This window comes from Syngnathus acus, chromosome 15, assembly GCF_901709675.1.
Source record: "Syngnathus acus chromosome 15, fSynAcu1.2, whole genome shotgun sequence".
Taxonomy (NCBI): Eukaryota; Metazoa; Chordata; class Actinopteri; order Syngnathiformes; family Syngnathidae; genus Syngnathus; species Syngnathus acus.
The window spans coordinates 12,686,120-12,710,594 of NC_051100.1; the positions used below are offsets into that span (position 1 = coordinate 12,686,120).

Genomic DNA, 24,475 nt, shown 5'->3' on the forward strand with positions numbered 1-24,475 from the left:
GCCAAGAAATTGTCTGCAGGGTCTAGAGCATTTTCTATCCGGGCTCCAGAGCTTTGGAATGCCCTCCCAATGGATATTAGGACTGCTACCTCAGTAGAAACTTTTGATTTTCATATTATGTATTATTTGTGCCCTCTCTGCATCCATTACAACCTGGTGATCCTGAAAGGGGGATCCGTCCATCTGTGGTCCCTTCTCAAGGTTTCTCATTTTCCCCTGGCAGGGGTTTTTGAGTTTTTCCTTGCCCTTTTGGGAGCTTAAGATCAGGGGATGCTTTGAGAATAATTGTTAATTTTTGTCTATGTGAAGCCCTTTGAGACTGCTTGTGATTTAGGGCTTTACAAATAAACTTGACTTGACTTGACTTGACTCTATTACAACCCTGCCGACGGTGGCTGTTAAATTTAAAGTGCATGATAAATACATTAAATTAGATTCTAATTTGATCCTTCTATTTTTTTCCCCTCGCTGTCTCAGAATTTAGTTGACTTGGCCGGATCAGAAAGAGCAAGCCAAACAGGGGCCAAAGGTAAACAACTCGAGTTTTGCGCACTTGCTTTAATGCTCCGTCGACTTGAGGATAAACAATGCTTGGATTGACTTGACATGAATCCACTTGTTAGGTGCACGCTTGAAGGAAAGCTGCACTATCAATCGCAGCCTTTTCACACTTGGTCAAGTGATCAAGAAGCTCAGTGAAGGAAGGCAAAGGTATGTCAAATGGGAAGATGTACTGGACTTGTTTACATTTTGTATTCTGTCCTAAAATGCTGAATCATTGTTCACATGGCGGTGTTTCCAGACGTTTCATCAACTACAGAGACAGCAAGTTAACGCGGATTCTTCAACCAATGATGTCATTCAAAATGCTGCAATGTTATTTTTGCGAGAACTTTCAATTTACAGGCAATGAAAGTAAGCTTTCAAATGGTATGTTTTTGGAAAATGTCCATTTAAACAATGGTTAAATCCAACTACAAACCTCTACCTTTTTTTTTGTTCAGCTGTAGATGTTTGGCCTTTTTACATTTGCTTTAAATGCAATTACATACCTCCAACAAGATGTTCCTAAATCATTTTTCAGGAGTGTGTGATATCCATAAACACGTTAGACTAAGAACTGAAACGGTTTAGTTGTTTTTTTTATTTCAGTGTTGAAATGATCTTCGTATGTTTTTATTCTACAGTTTGCCAGCACTGCAAAGAAAATGAAAAATGATCCACGTCACAGAAGTTTCGGGTGACTGTGCGCTTCTCAGAAGATATCGCACTGAAATTGTCGACCTCAAGAGACGACTTCAGGAGGCATGACGTTTTTTTATTTATTTATTTTTTATTCCCCCTCGCTGTTCCTCAATCACCACGGATCGCATATCCGAATCATTTTCTGTATTGACCAAATGACTCCCACACTGCAGGTTTCCTCCATAACACAGACCATGGCAACAGAGAAAGAGGGGTTCTCTCAACTTCTCCAAGAAAAACATCAACTTCAAGTGGCGCAAGAGGACAGAATAAGAAACCTCACCAAACTTCTGGTCACAAGCAACAACCTGACTTGTGTACAAAAGGTCACTAAGAATGAAAATAAGAAAATCCTCCCCTTCATTGCTGTCCTAACAACCCTTCCGATTATTGTTTTTCAGGTGCCCAGACGTCGGGTTACCTGGGGAGGGAAACTGCTCCGCTTGGCCCACCCGTCTCCCAGCGAAGACTGTCTGTCAGACCGTAGCTTTGCTGCGTCTGTCAGTCGGCAGAGGAAAGTTCATTTCTCCTCTGTGATGGAGCAGATCGAAGGTAAGGACAAGAACCACTTAGTCGTGCATGTTCGTTGTTTGTACCGCAAGATCGATAGTGACATTCATAATTTGGGATTTTAACAGATGAAGACTTTGATGGTGACTGGGAGATTCCTGATGAGTCGTCAGATGACACAAGCCAATGTCAAGACTTGATGACTTTCCAGAGCATGGCTAGCAGGTACTTGTGCAATTCTAATGATCCTGTCATGAGTTTTCTGGTCTATTCATTTTCTTGGTGACCGTTTTAAGGCAGCTGAAAGAGTGGCAGAGCTGGAAGTTGAACTTCAAACCGTCGGCCAGCAAAATCAGCAAGCCCACGATCAAATCGCGGCAATGGAGCAGAAGGCAGCCGAAGTTGACCTCAAGCTCCAAAGCGAAATGCAGCAGAAATCCCAGGCCGTCGACAAAGTCCAGTTGCTGGAGCTCCACGTGACAGATCTAAAATTACAACTTGAGGAACAGCAGTTGAACTCTGGTCAACAAGTGCGTCGTGAACTGAATTCATAGTCTCTTGTCCGCCGTGCTTCCTTTATTTTACCTCATTTTTTTTCTCGCCCTAGCTGGAAGACGATCCGCGTTATGAGAGTCTAGCCACTGAAATGGTAAATATGATTTTCAATTCTACTGTTGGGAAAGGAAACAGTTTGGCACTGCATAAACAGCCATGTCTGCATGAAAAATAATAAACCATGACCTAATAGACAGTAAGATGGCGGCGCGTGCACACGCAGCGGCCTCTCTCTGTCCCGAACGGTGTTTTGTTTTGTCGTTTAATGTGGGTTTGTCCGACAGTTTTGTGTGTTCGTCTCGTCGTACTGGGTTGTGCTACAAGTACAGCGGGCTGGTTCTGCTCGACATCGGCGAAAGCGAGTTTTGTGGCGTTCTGGACTTTGAAGCGGGGACATTAAAGGTGCTCGGTCTGCTCCGTCCTGAAGCGTCGCCGGATCGCCTGCTATTCCTCCCCCGGCTGGGAAGCGTCGGAAGCGGCCGTGCCTTCCATTCTTCTGGCGAATGTTCGGTCGCTGGACATCAACATGGTTTGCTTTCGCCTGCTGAGATCTACGAACCGGACAGTGCGAAACTGCTGTGTGCTCGTGTTCACTGGGACTTGGTTGACCGTCATCATTCCGGACTCTGCTGTGCATCTGGAGCGGCTAGCGTGCTGTCGGGCGGACCGGGCCATTGTACGAGGGGGAAAGTCGCGAGGAGGTGGGATGCGCGTCTACATCCGTGACGGAGGGTGCCGGGACTCTGTGGTGGTATGCGAGCACTGCTCGCCACTGGCGGAGTTTGTGATCTCCAGGCTGTTAGGGTCCTGAACTCTCTCTCCCCTTCTGCGTGGCGTCCTGTACTTTTGCGCTTTGTTCTGACTGTCTGCTGTGCACTCTTGCTCCGTTTTGCTCCTCTTATTTACTGTGTTATTTGTTTATTTATTATTTATTCATCACTCTTTATTGTTCATTGTCAAAGTGAAATTGTGATACTTTTTTCTTTCAATTTATTTACCGTATTTTCCGCACTATTACGTGCACTTAAAAACTTACAATTTAGAGTGCGCCTTATAATGCAGAGCGCCTTATATATGGATCAATTGATGAATTTGTTGATCCATACTGGTTGTACACAGCGCTCTGCCAAAATGTTTCAGTATGTTTTAGTACGACTAGTAAATTACAAGGTTGCATCGCTTCCCAGCATTACGGCAACCGTGGTCAGGGGTCGTCACTGAATAGCTGTCGTACCCTTGAGGCTATTTCATTTCAAAATAGGCTGTTCCGTTAATGTATTTGAGTACGTTTATGGATCAATATCCAACGGAATCGTAAATAAGCAGCACCAATGTGTTAAATCAGTCTTTAGTCGGTTCTGATCACTTTTATGGGAGAGAGTTTAAGAAACGTGATTGTTTACAGGGGGCCGCCATGACACTTTGCTGAGGCTCATGGGAGTCTGCGAGCTAAGGCTCATGGGAGCTTGTGGGTGGCTAATGCTATAATGATAGCTACTATACGCACGAGGTTATTTCATTTCAAAATAGGCTTCTCCGTTAATTTTTCGAGTAAATTTACGGATCGATATGGAAGGGAAACATAAGTAAGCAGTACCAATGTGTTGGATCGAACTTTAGTCGGTTCCGATCACTTTTATAGGAGATAGTTTGAGAAACGTGATTGTTTACTGAAGGCTCATTGGTTATTGGCTAGTGGATGCATCCCGCAACCCTAGTCAACCTCAGTTTGTTGCAGTATATCTTCTATTTTATGCGCCTTTTAATCCTGTGCGCCCTATATATGAAATAATTTCTAAAATAAAAAATTCAATGAGGGTGCGCCTTATCATCCAGTGCGCCTTATGGTGCGAAAAATACGGTACTCGTTTGTAAAAACCAAACAAACAAAATACAAATCTTTGTGGTGACTGAAGTGTAAGAAGCTCTCACGATCTCAAGCATGCTGACAATCTGGTGTAAGAATCCATCTAACTCCCAATTATCAAGATCACACAGGCAATCTAAATCACTTAATTGGTGGGATTGCAGTGTTCATGCTCATTATCACATCCAAAATCTGTTGATGACACAAAGAATTTGAGTTAAAAAAAACTTTGACTGCACATCACATTCATTGAGAAGTGTGACAAAATGTAATTGGTACAATGTTGAAAACTGTTCAAGATCAAGATTTGCATTTTATAAAATTATATTATTTGATAGAATCCTTACGAAGTATAGCTAAATGTTTCTGGTTGTCACAAAACTGTCTAAAACAAACCTGAATTCGTTTAATTGATTTTTTCAGACAGTAAGCAAAATTACCAACAAAGCATTGAATAGAAGTATCATTTAAAGGGGAAGTCAACTCCAAACTTTTCTATGTAATAATGTCATTTGCATTTTTTTTTTTTTTTTAATGCTGTTAATAAATGCATTTGTTTTCAAAAAACCTGTTTGGAATATCCATGCTTTACTACCTACTAAAGGCCAAAATATTTTATGCAATGACCTTTACAGGTCGCTTATATTACTTCACACAAACACTACGTCCATCTGCTCCTGGTTCGGCCCTCCGGTCCAAATTTAGAACCCAGTTCGGCCCGCGAGTCAAAAAGTTTGCCCACCCCTGGTCTAGTGAGATCAGAGCAGGGGGTGTTTTACGATCTAATGTAAACAGAAGAACTTTGATTGCTTCCTCTGCAGCTGGTCAACCAGGGCAGAGGATGCAAGCACTTTATTTTACTGTGTTGAGAGAACAGGACAAGTTTGTTTAATCATTATAGTCTACATTCCAACATAATCATACGATCAAAATAATATATCAACACTAACGAATGAGTTTAGTCTTGAATTCCAAACCACTTGGGTTTGAACTGATAAAGGACAAACATTTAAAGTAGGTGCAGTTCTAATTATCCGAAACAGAACTAGTTGACAGCAGAACAACAATGACCTCCTTCTTAGTCATCAATGACTCTTGTGATATCTCTTGAGATCTAAGCGCACGTCTTATGCCTTCTTGTACCCTTTCTCTTGTGTCGTCGGGTCTTTGAGGTTTGTAGTACCCATACTCAGAAGACGCCCGTGGTGAGTTACTGCGTTGACCAACTTCGACTAAATTGCTTCATCGCATCTGTAGGAATACTGAAAAGCAGCGCGATGGGCAACTGTTGCAGCAAGGAGTCCCAACCAGAGCAGATCAGCGAGCAAAGTCGCTTACTGCACCCGACCCAGCAGGACCACCCACGTCTATGACAATGTGGAGCAAGTGAGCAACCAGGCCATTGCCGTCGCTCAGGATTTTTGTCCAGATGAAGAAGAGGAGGATGGTCGGAGGATGGTCATCAGCAAGAAGAATGTCCAAGCTCGGAGCTTTCACAAAGAGGAGCCTGCAATTCTTATCCCACCCGGCACAAACGTCGTCGCCGACTCGGCGGATGTGACCTGGCCCAACGAAACATTGTGGAAAATGCAACCCTTGAGGGTCAGAGGCTCCTCCAGCCAGAAAATTGCTGGTCTGATTCCACAGGAACAGACTACGTCTGTTGTGAGAATGTGTCCTATGACCCGTGGTTGTCAAACGTCCCGGGTCAAGTGAGTGAGGACAATATTGTCACAAAAACACAGGGTCATAACTTCCACACGAGGATTGGAAGTTCTACAGCATGAGCTGTCTCGCCTCCTCGCCCGCATAACACGATCCTACTCAATCCCTCCCCGTCTCGCAATACCTGCAATCATTGTTTCTCTCACGGGAAATACACTTCTCACATGTACCCATAATATAATGAAACAAACATTCAAATACACACTTAAAACATTGCAAATATATTATAAAGATGAACACTGAGCAAACAGGAATAACTATGTCTTTGACCTATTTCTGTATTTATTAACTTAAATTATCAGGGCTGCATATGGAAGAACCACACAAGAGACGGTATAAATGATGCTCCCGCGGCAATTGTATTTATTCTCAACAAGTAAGGTGGGGTGTGCAGAACATGTCTACCTTATGAAAGCTTCAGCTGGCGTCGTCTCTGCAAACTGGTTCCAGCAAAGGTGGTCTTATCTCTTTATCTTCACAACGGTCAGCTACAGATGTTTACACTCCCAGGTGGAGTACAACTCAAGTTTAGAGCAAGCACAGGCAGAATTAACAGTTCTAAGTCAGCACTTCAAAATAATCATAAGCTCAAAATACAATGTCAACCCTATCACACATCTTTGGCCTTTTGGGAGCAGGGTGGGAAGTATCTCATTTGCCTTTAAAGACACCGTACCAAAACGGCTTGCGCCAAGCCGCTCCTCAGCCTGTGATGCTATGATGATGAGGAATTCAGACAAAAGCTTTGCTGTTCCAGTTTATATAGACCACAACTGAATGAAGCCCAAACTTTCCTATCCCCAGCCACTCTGTCCATCTTATACCTGGCGATTATACGCTCCATCCTGCCCTCACTTGTGTACACAACCTCATGATACTTGAACACCTCCACTTTGACCAGGATCTCATCCCCGAGAGGGCATTTCACCCTTTTCTGACGGAAGGCCATGAGCTCAGATTTGGAGGTGCTGATTTTGAACTTTTCTGAACCACGCCGGTGAGAGCTGGAGATCATGGCTTGAAGAAGCCACCAGCACCACATAATCAGCAAAAAGCAGAGATGCGATACTGACGTCACCAAACTCAACACCTCGGTTGCACCTAGAAATTCTGTTCATAAAGGTTATGTGTCAAAGTTCTTAGAAAGGGGTCCCACTCACCCGGTCTGGCAATCCAAAGGCACAGTCCCCGATGTCCATGCAATGTTGCAGAGGCTTGTCAAACCAGTACATCCTCACAACATCCAAAGCTTTTAGGAACTTCATCCCTAATCCTAACCTCCGGCCTAGTCACCGAGGAGCTATTTAACCACCTCTGTGACTTTAACCCCAGAGATGGGAGAATCTACCTCAAAATCTCCAGGCTCTGCTTTCTCACTGGAAGGCGTGTTGGTGGAACTGAGGAGGTCTTCCACGTATTCTACCCACTGACTCACAACGTTCCGAGTCGAGGTCCCAGCACCCAATCTCGACTATACACTGTGTTAATGGTGCACTGCTTCCCTCTGCTGAGACATCGGATAATGGACCAGAATTTCTTCAAAGCCGTCTGGTCGTTTTCTATAGTCACACAAAATTCCTTCCACACCTTGGTATTTGCTTCAGCAACAGTCGAAGCTGCGTTCTGCTTGCCTCCGGAGTCCCACAGGACAAAAAAGGCTTGATAGCACGCTTTATTCAGCTTAACGGCATCCCTTACCACAGGTGTCCATCAGCAGGTTCAGGCGTTCTCACCACCTTACGACCACAGCTCCAATTGGCAGACTCAACAATGGAAGCACGCAATGGTCTATTCAGGCTCTATTTCCTCCGCCGACCCCGGGTCGTGGGCAAACTTCTGCCAGAGAAACTCTTTCTGATAAGGGATTCTGCACAAAGTTACCAGCACACCCTCACAATATGTTTGTGTCTGCCTGGTCGGACCGGCAGCTCCCCCCAGCATCTGAGCCAACACAGCACCAGGTGGTAATCAGTTCAAAGAGCCGCTCCTCCCTTTATACGAGTGTCCAAAACATGCGGCCGCAAATCTGATGACACAATTACAAAGTCGATCATCGAACTGCGGCCTAGGGTGTGCTGGTACCAAGTGCACAGCACAGACGTCCAGTAACAGAAAACCACTCGGGGTGGGGGGTGTTCCTCCCATCTTTTGCTTAGGAGGTCAAGAATAAAGTGACATTTAGTTTTTGTTTTAAAGGTTTGAAAAAGCAAAAACAAAACTGTTGTTTTGTTTTTCCATGTTTTACACAGAGTAATAGGGCAAAAAATGTGACATTTGGGATAGTCCGGCACGTATTACTTGCTTTTACATTAATTCCTATGGGAAATGTTGCTTCTACTTACAAATGTTTCTACTTACAAACCCGATCGCGAAACCAATTAAGTTCGTAAGTAGAGGTACCACGGTATATCACTTATCAATTTCCATCCATCCGTCTGTCCGTCCATCCATCCATCTGTTACCTCACAATCCTTAAAGTTAAAGTCCCAATGATCATCACACACACATCTGGGTGTGGTGAAATTTGTCCTCTGCATTTAACCCATCCCCGTGTGATCTTAATCCATCCCCTGGGGGAGAGGGGAGCAGTGAGCAGCAGCGGTGCCGCGCTCGGGAATCATTTGGTGATCTAACCCCCCAATTCCAACCCTTAATGCTGAGTGCCAAGCAGGGAGGCAATGGGTCCCATTTTTATAGTCTTTGGTATGACTCGGCCGGGGTTTGAACCCACAACCTTCCAGCCTCAGGGCGGACACTCTACCACTAGGCCACTGAGCACATAATATGGCTTAATATGTTGTTACAAGTTGTAATTATGTTGTAACTTACAACTGTAATTGAAACACTTAATGACACCCTTGTTTTGCGTTTCCTTCCCGAATCCACTGAGAGGGTGCTTAAGACCTGTGTGCCAAAACCTCCATTATTGCCATTTCATTATTGCCAATAACATTATCCTGATCATTGAACACTCACAAGAAAAATGAAGATATTTGACTAATTGGCCCCAGGAGTGGATCTTTGTGTGAGTGTTTGTGTGTGAGTGTGTTTGTGTGTGTGTGCGTGTGTGTGTGTGCGTGTGTGTGTGCGTGTGTGTGTGTGCGTGTGTGTGTGGGTGGTTGGGGGTGGTGGCTTTATATGTATGTTCTTTGTTGCTTTGTTTATTTGTGTCTTGTCTCACTTGTTGGCAGTCAGAATAAAGACGTGTTTCTTTCACCACAACAGAAAAAAACATTTGAAACAATTCCAAATCCTGTTTTTGTCAGGCTCAGGCAGGGAGAGGACTCGAATGCAGAGTTTCGACAGTTCAAGGTGTTTCATTTCTTCGGCGGATGACCGCTGCAAAAACAAAGGTGCCTCACACTGAGGGAAAAAAGGCAAAAACAAAGGCGCCTCAAACTGAGGGAAAAAGGGCAAAAACAAAGGTGCCTCAAACTGAGGAAAAAACGAAGGCAAGGTCTCACGCACAACCCACAAAGCGTGGACAAAAAAGTCTCTGCGAGCAAGGCAATCAAGGGCTAAATCCGTGGCTATGGAGTCGCTGGTGGTCATGGCTTGCAAGACGCACTGGCAGAGGACAAGGGGAAGACGCAGGCTAAATACACACACACAGAAGGGGAAGGACACAGGTGCAGACAATCAGGGCGGACGACACAGGTGTAAGTGGTTAACCAACGGGGAGGTCAAGTGGGCGACCGTGCAGCGGAAGGACCAGTGATCTGGAATGTGATGTACAAAATAAAACAGGAAGTTAGAACATGACGGACAAGACAAAACAAAACAACCTACAAAACCTGACAGCATGACAGTTTTAATAGGTTTGTCCCAGTGTCAGTGGCTGCTTTGTAAAAAAAAACCCTGTTCTTAATATTTTCTAAACTTCCTTTCATTTCTGAAATACAGACATGATTAGGAATGAACATTTACCGTATTTTTCGGACTAAAAGTCGCTCCGGAATATAGGTCGCATTAGCCATAAAATGCACAATAACGTGAAAAAAAACATATATAAGTCGCTCCGGGGTATAAATTTCATTTTGGGGGAAATTTATTTGACAAAATCCAACACCAATAACAGGCATGAACGAGCAACAACAGGCTAAATGATAGGTATGCTAACGTGACATAAACACAAACGAAGAGCTGAGAACGGGCCTGACGTAACATTCAGAGTTATTCAAATAACTATTACATAAATAACACTTTCATAAAACCATCTGTGTCACTCCAATTCATTAAATCCATCGATCGTCCTTTATGTCAACAATGCCGGCCGGGTGCGCGCCGCTGACGGCGGTTGCACTTCAAAATGTTCCACAGGCCCATATAACGATATATAAATTATATATCAAATAACCATTATATAAGCAATAATATTATCAAACCATCTGTGTCACTCCAAATCATTAAATCCATCGATCGTCCTTTATGTCAACAATGCCGGCCGGGTGCGCGCAGCTGACGGCGCTTGCACTTCAAAATATTCCACAGGCCCATATAACGATATATAAATTATATATCAAACAACTATTATATAAGCAATGATATTATCAAACCATCTGTGTCACTCCAAATCATTAAATCCATCGATCAAATTCCTCGTCCTTTGTCAACAACGCCGCGCGTGCGCCCTGACGTCAGCATCGTCGTTATTCCACAGATCTAGTATATAACTATATTGTAGCGTTAACAAAGTACAAGGAAAGACGTGGGTTTGGTAAACGGCTCTTTATTTAACAAAACAAAAGTTCAACGAGCCAACAACTATTGAACTGTAACGATAAAAACATATACAAGTTTCTACACGAAATAAAATATATCAAATAACTATAACATAAATAGTTAACCGCCACACGGCCCCAAGCACCGGCGTTGACTTCCAGGCGTGTGGCGGCGTGGACTTCCATCCCAGGAGGTAGCACTTCAAGCCACGGAGGTGAAAGAGAGCTCCGTAGAGTAGGACCGGGCGTGCGTAAAAGCTATGTCCGAGCCCCATCCACCGTCCCTGGACAGCCACCCGGCCGAGCGCCAGCCCCCGACTTCAATCCACGGAGGTGAAAGAGAGCTCCGTAGAGTAGGACCGGGCGTGCGTAAAAGCCATAATAGTTTTTCAAACCTTCTGTGTCACTTCAAATCATTAAAACCTTCAAACTCTTCGTCCTCCGTGTCACAATCAAAGCCGCTAATGATGCTGGTAGTACGTGGGGCCCTTCGTCATCTTCGTCATCCCGTGATCGAATCTTTGTCCTTTATGTAAACAACCACCGCGACACTGACGTCACTTGAAATTCAAATTACAATAATCCCTTGCTACATCGCGGTTGTTTTATCGCGGTTTCACCTTTTTCTTTTTGGGGAATTTTGAAAATTTGTGAGAAAATCCACATATAAGTCGCTCCACAGTATAAGTCGCCCCCCCCACCCAAACTATGAAAAAAACTGCAACTTATAGTCCGAAAAATGCGTTATATCAGAGGGACAGCTCAGGTGGGATGTTTTTGAGACAAAGTCAGAGAGGTGGGATTGAGATGGTTTGGACATGTGCTGAGGAGATATACAGTGCTCTGTATATACAGAGAAGTATGCTGAAGATGGAGCCGAAGTATGCTGAAGATGGAGCCACACCAGGCAAGAGGAGAAGAGGGAGGTCAAAGAGGAAGTTTTTGTATGTGGTGCGGGAGGACATACAGGTGGTTGGTGTCAGAGGAAGATACAGAGGACAGAGTAAGTTGGAAACGATCGATCTGCTGTGGCGACCCCTAACGGGAGGACCTGAAAGAAGATTCTGTAATACTGGAAAAGTTGTCCTTGAGTAACTTCAGTCCTTTTTAAATGTTAATTGTGTCCTTGTGATCTTTCAGTCTGGTTTTAAACCCCTCCAGTGCACATAATCAGATCTTTTGAGGGTTTTAATGACCCACTTGTTCCCATAGACATTGAAAACACAGTTTCTGTTAATCTTTTAGATCGCTCACCATGCTTTGACATGGATATTATAACCTCTCATCTGGAGAATTATGTGAAGATTAGTGGTCGGTACTAGAGTAGCCTTACTTATCCCAAAGAAGTTTCTCTTGGTGAATTTTATTCATCATATGCTCGCCTCTTACATGGAGTGCCCCAAGGATACATTCTGGGCCCTATCTTATTTTCTTTGTACTTGATCCCTATGGGTGGTGTTATTAAAAATCATAGCTTCTTATTTTAATTTTATGCAGATGACTCTCAAATTAACCTCCCAGTGGAGATAAAATACCCAGTGCTTGTGCTCAATACTTATTTGACAGCCTAGCTGATACATTCTGGATGGCCCTTAATGTCCTCAGTTGTAACAACAGTAAGATTATATTTTTTGGCCCTGGTAGCGTCCGTAATCGTCTTTTACTTTTTGGCACCCTTACACATTATATGAGGCTTTTTGTCACCAGTCTAGATGCTTGTGTCGACTAGGATTTTAAAATGGTGCAAGCATTTAAGTCTGGAATAAAATCATCTTTCCTTTAGTTGTGACTATTAATGACAGTCAAGCCTGTTCTTTCTTTTAACTCACACAATTTCACATCTTCACCAGTTTCAAAATTTGCACATTAATGTTAGCCAGGCTGCCCTTTGGCTGTGCAGAATACTGCTACGCATCTGCTGACTCGCACACTCAGGAGAGAGCATATAATGCCTGTGCTAGCTACTTTGCACTGGCTCCCAATTTATTTTAGAATACATTTACATATTTTTCCAATACAGTTCTTAATGATCTTGCTGAATCCTACCTCACTGATATTTTTCAAGGTGTGTCGATAAATCTCACTTGGTTGTTCCCACTTCATGGTTGAAACACACAGGTCCGGCAGACGTGTTCGGTTGGTGGCTCCCAACGTGTGTAACCCACTGTCTCCCATATTAGATACTGTTTTTTAATCACTTCTGAAAACACACTTTTTTTCCTTGACATTGCCTAACCACTATGAACTTTCTGTATTCTTTGTGTGGGTATTTGTGTGTTTTAAATGGACTGCACAGCACTTTAGTGAACTTGTTTGTCTTTTGGTTTTACATTTGTCATTCATTTGGATTGGATTGAATGGATTCATAAATTTCTTTCTGCTTAACACTCTTAGGAATGGTCGCCCACTCCAAATATTAGGTATTTTTAGAGCAATGTTCATAAAGGAACTGTCCCTACGCTCTCTGATATCTTTTGATTCTCTTTGATGTCTTTTATGTCGTTTAGTAACATACTGACATTATTTCTTTCTAATGTCTTGTACCATTAGGATCGCTCAAATCCACTTCATCGATATATAATTAAGTCAGAAGTTTTAATAAAGTTTCAATAAACAATGCAACTCTCGATTGGCAGTGATCATCACTTTTCAACTGTTGACCCTGAATGACTTGATGCCACGACGTGAGGCCAACGACTGCCTGCCGTTTCCCAAGGATGACTGCAGCACACCTTCACAGAGACCAGCGACACACCCATTCTGCTGGATGCTCTTCTGCCACCGCAGTCGTCTGTCAGCGGTGCTGTGTGCTTGCTGGTGGCAGTAACGTTGGCTCAGTCAGGCACTGGCCAGCAGCCCAAAGTGCCGCGACATGTCACTATATAACGCATCAGGAGAGTCGCATGCCACAGTCAAGGCCGACCCACCGCAGCCGTCCCGCCCATCCTGGCAGTGCTACGGGGAACCTTCCACCCGCGCCTCAGCGCATGCCCCCTGAATTTTATTTATTCTATGTGATTTAAACTGGTTGTACTATACTGTGTTCTGGTGCACAACAAATTAATTGCTCTAATATCTTCTCTATCATAGGTGTCAAAATCAAAGCCCGGGGGCCAGATACAGCTGCCACATCATTTTATACGGCTTGGACAGGAAATCGGGCGTCAGCATACAAGGGTAGAGCTGGTATATTTCAAAATAAAACCTTCTATTTCTTCCAGACGCCACAAGCGTATTTTCATGAAGCTGAAGAAATTCCATGGCTCAGACAGGAAATTGGGCATCGGCGTACGAGGTGGATACGATATATTTAAAAATGAAACCGTTCTGCTAACTCATTTTTTCTTTTAAGTCACAAAAAACATCACATATCTACAACATGCAGACCTTCCATCTCAGCTAACTACATAGCTTGGCATGAGTCAGACATTTAAAAGTGTCACGACTCGTCATTCCATTGTGTGTACATTTTGTCATAGTTTCGGTTCGCGTGTTTGTGTGATTTTTTTTCTCCTACATCAGTGGTTCCCAAACTTTTGCAGGCTGGCGCCCCCTTTGGCTCTCCAGTGAATTCCTAGCGCCCCCCCCCCCCCAAGGACCGGCATTTATATAAATAAATAATACATTTATATAAATAAATAAATAATACATTTATAATATCATTACCATTATGTTGAATTAGTGGGAGCCCTGAGTTTGTTTCTCAGAAACGAGCCGGTCCCATCTAGACGTAATCGGAGACAATGACACCCGAAGTGATTTAAGGTTTGTCTTTTATTGCAGGATGCTTGGTCTCCATGTGTTGAAGCAGTTTTGAATGCTTCACTGCCTGGTTAGTTAGCCTGTCGCCACATATTAGCTTTGCGGGCTCGACTGGGGAAACATGTCACGTGACCGGGACGAGTGTCTTGACCTGAATTAATTGATCGTCGATAAAAAAAAAACATTCTGTGCGGCTTGGCGGCCCGGTACCAAGTGACCCACGGACCGGTACCGGTCCGCGGCCCGGTGGTTGGGGACCACTGCCCTAACCAGCTCAACACAACACGGCGCGTTCTGGCGAGTCCCCAATTTCATGTTGACTTGAACTCAAGATGATGTTGACCGCCAGAATGCGGTTTTTATTATAAGATAAAATTCTGAACATTACAAGCTTGAAATTACAAACCTGAGCTTTTGCTTTTGTAGTCTATGCTGTCGGATCTGACTGGGCCAGAGCGGCGTGTTGTGTACAAATCGACTGCCGCCCCTCTACCGCCCCCCTACCGCCCCTTTCTTCCTCACCGCCCCCCCAGATCTTTCCACCGCCCCCAGGGGGGCGGTACCGCCCACTTTGGGAACCACTGTCCTACATGAAGATGAATAAAAAGCGAAATACCGATTTCTTTGGTGTACCTAAAGCAAAAAATTGTCAGGAAGAGGATGATGCTTCTCGCGCTAGCTGTAGCATTGGTAGAGTTCCTGAAAGTCGACTCGGGAGCGACTCAGAGTCAGAGTCGAGCAGTGCCAGTGTCACAATCACTATCGAGAATGGTTCTGCATGCACGAGTGGCAGTGCAACGCCAACTGGTACAACTAGTGCTACTGCTGCTGATGAGACCGCTGGTTCTCCTGCTGCTCTTGATGTTATGAATCTCTCTTATGTTGCCTGGATTTCATTATTCTATACCACTCCAATATGAATGGACTGCTGATCTATGTTCAATAAACAAGGTTGTACTTCTAAGAAATTCCAGGTTATTACTGATTACTGAGTTGATTTATTACCCTGGAACTATATGTTAAAAATATAAGTTTTTTTTACATTGAAACATCTGGTTGTGGGGCCTGCCCCTACTGGAAAGATTCCTGGCTACGCCACTGGCTCGCCCCTCCCCTTCTGTGTGCCCATGATCAGTGTAATCACCCTCACCTGCCTCTCGTTGCATGTCTCTTATTTAAGTCCTGTCTGCGTGTCACTCCCTGTCGGATTGTTCTTGTTTCTTGTCATTTTGTCTCATCTTTCTGTTCGGTTAGTTTCTCTGCAAGTTGGTCTGTCCATCTGTCGGTTATCCCTGTCACTCTGCCTCCGTTAAGTTATGTTAGTTTACCGGTTCTGTTGGGTTGAGGGTCGGTTGACAGAAGCTGGTGCTGGCTATACATTCTTCTGGATCGGTCGCACTGAGGCAGAGAGACGGGACGCAGGAGTCAGCTTTGCCATCAAATCCAATTTGGTCAATAAGCTGGCTGCGCTTCCCAAAGGTGTCAATGACCGCCTGATGACACTGCGCCTGCCTCTTCCTGGCAAACACTTTGCCACACTCATCAGTACCTATGCCCCCACGATGACTAACCCAGACGATGTGAAGGAGAGGTTCTACGAGGACCTGACAGCCACGATCACTGCATTGCCCAGGGCAGATAAGCTCAGCATTCTTGGCGACTTTAATGCCAGAGTCGGCACCGACCAGAAGTCCTGCGAAGGGTTCCTCGGCAAAAATAGCACGGGCAGCTGTAACAGCAATGGCACCCTCCTGCTGGACACCTGTCCAGCACACAAGCTCCTGATCACCATCTCAGTCTTCTGCCTTCCAAAGCGCAACAGGACCTCCTGGATCCGCCCCCGCTCAAAACATTGGCATCTACTGGACTATGTCATGGTCAGGCAAAGGGGTCGTCAGGGTCACTAAGGCAGTGTGCGGTGCGGGGTGCTGGACTGACCACAGGCTCCTGGTATCAAAGCTGAACATCAAGATCCGCCCTCCCAGGAGGCCTCAAGGTTCCAAACCCCCAAAGCGTTTGAACGTCTCCAGGCTCGCCAACGCCTCTGTGAAGCAATCCCTGGATGTAAACTGCCAGTAAACTGCAAGACCTGAAACCTTCAGGGAACGTGGAGTTGGACTGAGCTGCATTCAGAGACACTGTTCATACTGTTGCCTTCAAAGCAGTAGGACCTCCAGTCTGCAGGCAGCAGGACTGGTTCAACATGAATGATGACCACATCAGAGATCTTCTCCAGGAAAAACATCGCCGACACGAGGGGTGGGCAATTCCGGTCCTCGAGGGCCGGTGTCCTGCATGTCACCCTGTTGCAACACACCTTATTCAAATGGTCAAATAATTAGCAAGGTCTGCAGAAGCTGCATAACAATCCTGATCATTACCTCATTGGAATTACCTATAAATATGTTGTCCTGACACAGAGCGAGGCGGTTCTTCCTAGTCAGGGCGATGGCTGTGATGCTGCCCGGTGTAAAGAACGCCGTTCAGACGAAGATGGATTTTTCATTCTTTTTGAGATTGAACCAAAATCTACTAAGATGAATTTCCAGTGTCTTAGAATGGGACTTTGTCAAATTTTAAGCTTCGAATTGGACTTTTCAAATTTTAAGCTTCGAGGAAGGCAGAGGAGAGAGCCACTTCGGGCAGAAAGGGGAAGACGCCAATGTTACGGCGTTGGTTAAGCTCCTCACAGCCAGACCTTTCCTCTTTTTTTTAAACAGAATTCGGATTTTGGAACAAAGGAGAACCGATCACTCGACTTGTTCAACCAAATAGGATTTTAGACCTTTTGTCTCCTCTTTTGTTCTGAGACGGGGGAGTGTTGTTTTTTGACTTGTAATTGTTTTTCTTGCTTATTCATTAAATTTCTTCTTAATCCTTAATTCGGTTATTGATTATTTTGTATTAACTATGTTGAGCATGGTTTTATATGCAGTAATTAGAACTTTAAAATTTCTTTATTTCCCTATCATAGTCATTTTTTAAATCCGTTCAATTCTTTTTAAAGTGAAGACAGCTTTAATCCTTAACATCAGGAATTGTCAGATCTACCACTTCACTGGTTCTTTTATCTCAAACAAGATATTTTAGGTTGCATCACCTGACATGTTTCGGCTTGTACTTCCGCCTTCATCAGAGTGTCACTGGTGTGGTTGTGACGCGTCCATATCAGCTGATGGATCAAGGCGTGGCTCACCTGTCAGATTTGACAGGTGAGTCACGCCCTCTGCTGTCCGTTCACCTCTCCAGAATGCTGCTCCAAGTGGTAGAGAGCATGTAGGCTCCCTCGTCCCTGTTGATGGTCCTCGTGCCCCGCTTGCGGATCTCAATGGCCTCCCTGATCCAACGCTGATGTTTGTTTTCTTCGGTGCGGATGACTCTGGCCTTTTCCTAGTCCATGATGTGATTTTCTCTTTTGCAGGGGTCGGTAATGGCTGACTTGTAGTGTTCCTGTTCTGCTTGTTGTTTTATTGCTCTTGTTTGTCTTGTTGCTGTCTCCTTCTCACACTCCTTCTTGTGTTCTGTTTTTCTTGTGATGAAGTTCCTCCCTGTCTCCCCGATGTATGATTTATTGCATGATTTGCATGGGATCTCGTATATAGAGTTGCATTTATTTTCCAGGTTGACTCTGTCTTTTGGGTGAACCAGTATCTGACGGAGTTTTGTGGGTGGTTTGATAGATGTGTTTATGTTGTATTTTATCATGGCTCTTTTGATGCGTTCCGTAATTCCTCTCACATACGGTAACGTCACCATTCCGCTGGGTTCTTGTTTCCGTGTTTGTTTTTTTCTTTCCCCCTGTGTTGTGTATTTTTGTTTTTTTACCTGTTCTGCACCTTTAGTTATTGCCCATTGTGGATACTGACATTTTTTTAGTGCGTGTTGTCTGTGTTTTTCTTCCTGTGTTATGTCCTCCGGGTCCGTGATTATTGTTGTGCGTTCGTATAGTGTTCTGACTATTGACAGTTTATGTATAGTGGGATGTTCTGATGTCCAGAAGAGGTATTGGTCGGTGTGTGTGGGTTTTCTGTGTACTTTTGTTTTTATGTCTCCGTTGTCTGTGTGGTGTATGTTGTCTAGAAAGGCTATGGATCGATCTGTTTCTTCTTCATGAGTGAATTTGATGTTACCAGTGGTGTCTATGGTGTTGAGGTGGTCTGTGAGGTGTTGTGTATGTCCTGTTTTTGTTTTTTCTAGAATGTCATCTACGTAGCGTCTCCATAGCGTGGGTTTGTATGTGTCCGGGGCTGTTAAGAGTGCCTTTTGTTCCAAATCTTCCATAAAAAAGTTGCACATGATGGCAGAAAGAGGGTCTCCCATGGGGAATCCCTCTTTTTGCCTGTAGATTGTGTTTCTGTATTTGAAGTACATATGTGGAGGTGGCGATGAAATGGAGTAGTTGAGTGATGTCCTGTGCTGTTAGATTTGTGCGTTTCTTGAGTGTCCTGTCTGCTGATAGTCTGTCATGTACTATGTGTATGGTGGCCTGTGTGGGTATTTTTGTGAAGAGTGAAATGACGTCGTGCGATATGAACATTTCATCTTTCTGTACCTTTATGTGCGTGAGTTCTGTGGCGAGTTGTTTTGAGTTTGGAGTGTTGATCCATGTCCTAGTAGTGGTTTTATTATTTCTGTGAGTGCTTTTGAAAGGTTGTATGTGACTGACCCTATGCTGTCTACGATGGGGCGGAGAGGTGTACCTGGTTTATGGATTTTTGGTGTGCCATAGATTCTGGGGATGATGTTTGCTGTGGGTATTAAGTGATTGTATGACTGTTTGTCTATTTTATTTTCAATGAGTAGTGGTTTAAGTAATGCTTTGTGTTTATTTTTCTTGTCTTCTGTTGGGTCTTTTTTTGCTACTTCATAGGTGTCGTCCTGTAGTAGCTGTTGCATCGATTCCTCGTAAGTGTCTTGTGTCCATAATTACTGTTGTTCTGCCTTTGTCCACTGGGAGGATTGTAATGTCTTTATTTTTTGCTAGTGTGATCATTGCGTTTGCTTCCTGTTTTGCAATATTACTGGGTGGTGATTTAGCCGTTTTTAATATACCTGCAACTTCATTGCGTAGTGCTGCTTTTTGTCCTGGATTATGTATTCTTTTCGCATGCTAGCTCCGTGGCTAAAATGAAATCATCGAGGGGTATATTTTTGGGTGTGATCGCGTAATTGAGTCCTTTTGCTAGTATGCTGCGTTCTGCCTGGGTGAGTTTGTGGCGTGACATATTGTGAATCCATTTATCGTTGATGTGTGTGTGGTCCGGTTGTGTCTTCTTTTGTGCGATGAGTCTGTCCAATTTCCCGCTGTGTCGGTTTTTTGTGGCGGCAAATTCCTGTTCGTGTATGTTATCTAAATGTCCGTGTAGTGTTGTTTCCATGTTATTGTCCAGGGCATACCGGTGTTTGAATTGCTCCGTCAGTCGCTGTAGTTCACCGTTGATGTTGTTGAGTTTGTTGGTTGTGCAGCGTATCCGTTCTTTGACCAGAGTCAAACGCACTCTCCTGATAATCCTTTCTGCGTTCCTGGTCGGGATTGGGTTCTTGATTGTTAGGCTGGCCGGCGTTACTTCTTCATCCCGGCAGCATAGATTGAACCTCAGGTGGTTCCTGTAGCGAGCTCGTTTCTTCGTCAGCTTTTCGAGGAGGCGAAATTCCTTGACACAGTGACAAGTTAAAGTCCCAATGATCGTCACACACACACCTGGGTGTGGTGAAATTTGTCCTCTGCATTTAACCCATCCCCGTGTGATTTTAATCCATCCCCTGGGGGAGAGGGGAGCAGTGAGCAGCAGCGGTGCCGCGCTCGGGAATCAGTCTGTGATCTAACCCCCCAATTCCAACCCTTAATGCTGAGTGCCAAGCAGGGAGGCAATGGGTCCCATTTTTATAGTCTTTGGTATGACCCGGCCGGGGTTTGAACCCACAACCTTCCAGTCATTGATGGATCAGACAAGTACAAGGCAAGATTTGTGGCAAAAGGCTACAGTCAGAGACAAGGGACTGACTATGAGGAAACATTCTCACCTACAGCCGACATGACAAGTGTGCGAGTAATAATGCAAAAAGCGGCGCAAGAGGATCTTATTCTACACCAGATGGACGTTAAGACAGCTTATTTGCATGCACCAATTGACTGTGAGATATATCTGGAGCAGCCACAAAGTTATGAAAAAGAGTCTGAAAATGGAGAAAATTGTATGTAAATTGCACAAGTCTCTTTATGGTTTAAAACAATCAGGCAGGAACTGGAATGTGATGTTACATACATATCTGAGTGAAAATGGTTTTGAACAGAACCCAGCAGACCACTGTGTGTACACGAGAGAAAAAGATAATGAGAAGGTTATTTTGCTAGTATGGGTGGATGATCTCATAATAGCAGCTAGTAGCGAGAATGTACTAAACAGTGTAAAAGGGATGCTTGCAGACAGGTTTAAAATGAAACACCTTGGTAAGTTAAACCATTTTTTAGGGATAGACTTTAACCAGACAGAGGGCCAGGTAAAAATGTCACAGAAGAGATATGTAAACAAGATACTTGACAGATTTGAAATGCATAATTGCAGGCCCAGAGAGACTCCTTGTGAGCCAAAGGATGCTCAGAAAATGAAAGACCCAAGGAAATATAGGGAAGCTGTGGGAAGTTTAATTTACTTGTCCACATGCACTCGACCAGATCTAAGTTATGTGGTCAGTAAACTATCCCAGCACTTTGCTGATCCAACAGAGGAACACTGGAGCACAGTTAAACATGTGTTCAGATATCTCAAAAACACCACAGGAGTTACGTTTTAAAAGAAGTGAGACACTAGGTCTAAGAGTGTACTGTGATGCTGATTGGGCATCAGATGTAACAGACAGGCATAGTACAACAGGATTATGTGTCAACATAAGTGAGAGGAGCGCTCTCATCTCTTGAAAACAAGAAAACAATCAACTGTGGCTTTGTCTACATACGAAGCAGAGTATATGTCCTTAGCATCAGCTATACAGGAATGTATCTACTTAGAACAGCTGCTGAGAGGCATAGACAAATACGAGTATGCACAAACTAAAGTGTACGAAGACAATCAAGGTACTATTGCACTAGCCAGAAATCCAGTAAGCAGGCAAAGATGCAAACATATAGATATAAAGTACCACTTCATCAGAGAACATGTAAAAAGTGGGAAGATAATCTTAGAGTACTGTCCTACTGAGCAAATGGTTGCTGACGTGTTAACTAAACCAGCTACTAAACTTAAACTAAGAAGGTTTGCTCAGGACATGTTTGGTACTTAAATGTGCATAGTGCATTTGTGTTATTGTTTTATTTGGCCCAAAGAGGCAAACTGTGTTATTGTTTTGTTTTTCTAGATAACACAGTGAGTTAAGTGCGAGTGGGTGTGTTAAGTATTATTGTTTATGTCCGCCCTTAGACTCACTGTGTGTATTAAGGTACCAATTCTGTTTACCTTTTTGTTGTTATATACGGTAATGACGTCACTACATTGATGCTACCGGGGAAGAAAGTCCTGTGACAACGGACATGCGGATTGTTGTATGGGATTGATTGACGGAGAAGTTGTTGCGTTTAGCGCCAGTGTGTTTGTTAAATAAATACGCTGTGTTTTCAGCTGAAAAAGGAACCACGCATCGTCCTACTTTTCTCCACCACGCAGACAGCGGAAAAGTCACCGCTGCACATCATTTGGTTAAGAAAAAGGAACCCCCCCCTTTTTCACTTTACATAAGCCATGATCGATCTCAAAATCATGCATCTTATAGATACATTCGCCCCTGAAAACCAAGACTTGGCGTTTCATGGAAACATGGCTATCATGAAAAGTTATTGACAGCTTTTTATGTGGTAGCACAAATTTGCCATTGCGACCTGCATTTTGCTGTATCAAAGTAAATGTCATGAAAAGTGGAAAAACCCTACACGGAAGCGCAATGTGTTGTTTTGGTTTCTTTTACAAATAAAGACTGCTGCTTTGAGTTCACAGGGAGCCAGCCTCTTTATTCACTGTACATAGTCTGCTCTCTAGCGGTAAAAGACGTGAACTACAATGCTATGGATGACGCCACACAATATAGGTTTGAAACACGGGTTATAGTTTCAATGTCGGTGTTTAAACTCGGCTTGCAGTTTCCGAATGCCATACGTAATGGGTGTTGTCAAAATTTGCTTTAACAATTGAAGTGGAAAAAAAAAAAGAAAAAGCTTACAGCACGTGGTATTCCCAGGCAGTCTCCCATCCAAATACTAACGAGGACCGACCCTGCTTAGCTTCAGAGATCGGGCGTTCTCAGGGTAGTATGGCCGTAAGCCCTGGTTGAGTGCAATATCATGCATTTTATAGATACAATCGCCCCTGAAAACCAAGACTTGGCGTTTCATGGAAACATGGCTATTATGAAAAGTTATTGACAGCTTTTTATGTGGTAGCACAAATTTGCCATTGCGACCTGCATTTTGCTCTATCAAAGTAAATGTCATGAAAAGTAGAAAAACCCTACATGGAAGCGCAATGTGTTGTTTTGGTTTCTTTTACAAATAAAGACTGCTGCTTTGAGTTCACAGGGAGCCAGCCTCTTTATTCACTGTACATAGTCTGCTCTCTAGCGGTAAAAGACGTGAACTACAATGCTATGGATGACGCCACACAATATAGGTTTGAAACTCGGGTTATAGTTTCAATGTCGGAGTTTAAACTCGGCTTGCAGTTTCCGAATGCCATACGTAATGGGTGTTGTCAAAATTTGCTTTAACAATTGAAGTGGAAAAAAAAAAAAAAAAGCTTACAGCACCTGGTATTCCTAGGCGGTCTCCCATCCAAGTACTAAACAGGCCCGACCCTGCTTAGCTTCCGAGATCGGACGAGATGGGGCGTTCTCAGGGTAGTATGGCCGTAAGCCATGATTGATCTCAAATTCATGCATTTTATAGATACAATCGCCCCTGAAAACCAAGACTTGGCGTTTCATGGAAACATGGCTATCATGAAAAGTTATTGACAGCTTTTTTATGTGGTAGCACAAATTTGCCATTGCGACCTGCATTTTGCTGTATCAAAGTAAATGTCATGAAAAGTGGAAAAACCCTACACGGAAGCGCAATGTGTTGTTTTGGTTTCTTTTACAAATAAAGACTGCTGCTTTGAGTTCACAGGGAGCCAGCCTCTTTATTCACTGTACATAGTCTGCTCTCTAGCGGTAAAAGACGTGAACTACAATGCTATGGATGACATCACACAACATAGGTTTGAAACTCGGGTTATAGTTTCTATGTCGGAATGTAAACTCGGCTTGCAGTTTCCGAATCATCGTCATCATCATCATCGGTTTAAAGTCCATATTCCAGGCGCCGCTGGGTTGGACTGGATTCTCAGTATGGCTTTCTTCCACCGGGGACAGTCCATGGCCCTCTCGTGGTTGAGAGTCCTATACCGAGAAAATTTTTGGAGCAAAACTTTTTACAGCCGGATGCCCTTCCTGACACCAACCCAAGGGGAAATTGATTTTCTGTAGGGGCTAACTCCCTTAGCCCATTCCTCTCCCGAGGAGCCCACTGGGCAGTGGTACTATTTAACCCATAGTTGGGGGCTGGTTCGTGGGCACCAGGGCGTGTCCACACACCGGTGGGCCTGCGTGCCGCACGTCTAGGGGCCAAACCTCCTCCGAGTCCCTTGTAGTTTAGCCTGGGTCCGTGTTGTACCCAGTTACCATGTGTCGCCGCGTGGAGGCACTACATAGGGCTTGCTGTTAGAGAGGCTTTGTACTGGCAGGGAGAGACTTACGCACTCGGCTCTCCCGTTCGCATACTGCTAGCCAGCGGTGAGGGTTGACAGTGAGAAGTGACATGCACTGGGCACTCCACCAACACACTAGACGCATCATAACAACCTGACTTGGTCTTATGAAGTCAGACACATTGCAGTTTCCGAATGCCATACGTAATGGGTGTTGTCAAAATTTGCTTTAACAATTGAAGTGGAGAAAAAAAAAAAAAAAAGCTTACAGCACCTGGTATTCCCAGGCGGTCCCCCATCCAAGTATCTAACGCTCGCTGGCGCTGCTCTCTCTCTCTCGTGTAACGTCAGAGCTC

General features: G+C 44.1%; 1 protein-coding gene and 1 non-coding gene across 2 annotated transcripts; one reads left to right on the plus strand and one right to left on the minus strand.

Annotated features, from left to right (window-relative positions):
* The first annotated feature begins 1,428 nt into the window (after nucleotides 1-1,428).
* On the plus strand, nucleotides 1,429-16,292 carry LOC119134801 (centromere-associated protein E-like). Its single transcript, XM_037271857.1, has 6 exons — nucleotides 1,429-1,571; nucleotides 1,647-1,797; nucleotides 1,884-1,980; nucleotides 2,051-2,285; nucleotides 2,363-2,404; nucleotides 15,732-16,292. Exons 1-6 carry the CDS (start codon nucleotides 1,440-1,442, stop codon nucleotides 16,290-16,292), a joined length of 1,218 nt encoding a protein of 405 aa, XP_037127752.1. The 5' UTR covers nucleotides 1,429-1,439.
* Nucleotides 16,293-23,166: 6,874 nt separating this feature from the next.
* LOC119135280 lies at nucleotides 23,167-23,285 on the minus strand. The gene has a single exon (XR_005100533.1). It is a non-coding gene; the product is annotated as a 5S ribosomal RNA (ribosomal RNA).
* Nucleotides 23,286-24,475: the final 1,190 nt, after the last annotated feature.

Excerpts from the sequence above, each read along its gene's own strand:
- LOC119134801 (XM_037271857.1), top strand. The coding sequence starts at position 1,440 with ATGGCAACAGAGAAAGAGGGGTTCTCTCAACTTCTCCAAGAAAAACAT. Across the intron at positions 1,572-1,646 it reads ACCTGACTTGTGTACAAAAG|GTGCCCAGACGTCGGGTTAC; the intron begins GTCACTAAGAAT and ends ATTGTTTTTCAG. Across the intron at positions 1,798-1,883 it reads TGTGATGGAGCAGATCGAAG|ATGAAGACTTTGATGGTGAC; the intron begins GTAAGGACAAGA and ends GGATTTTAACAG.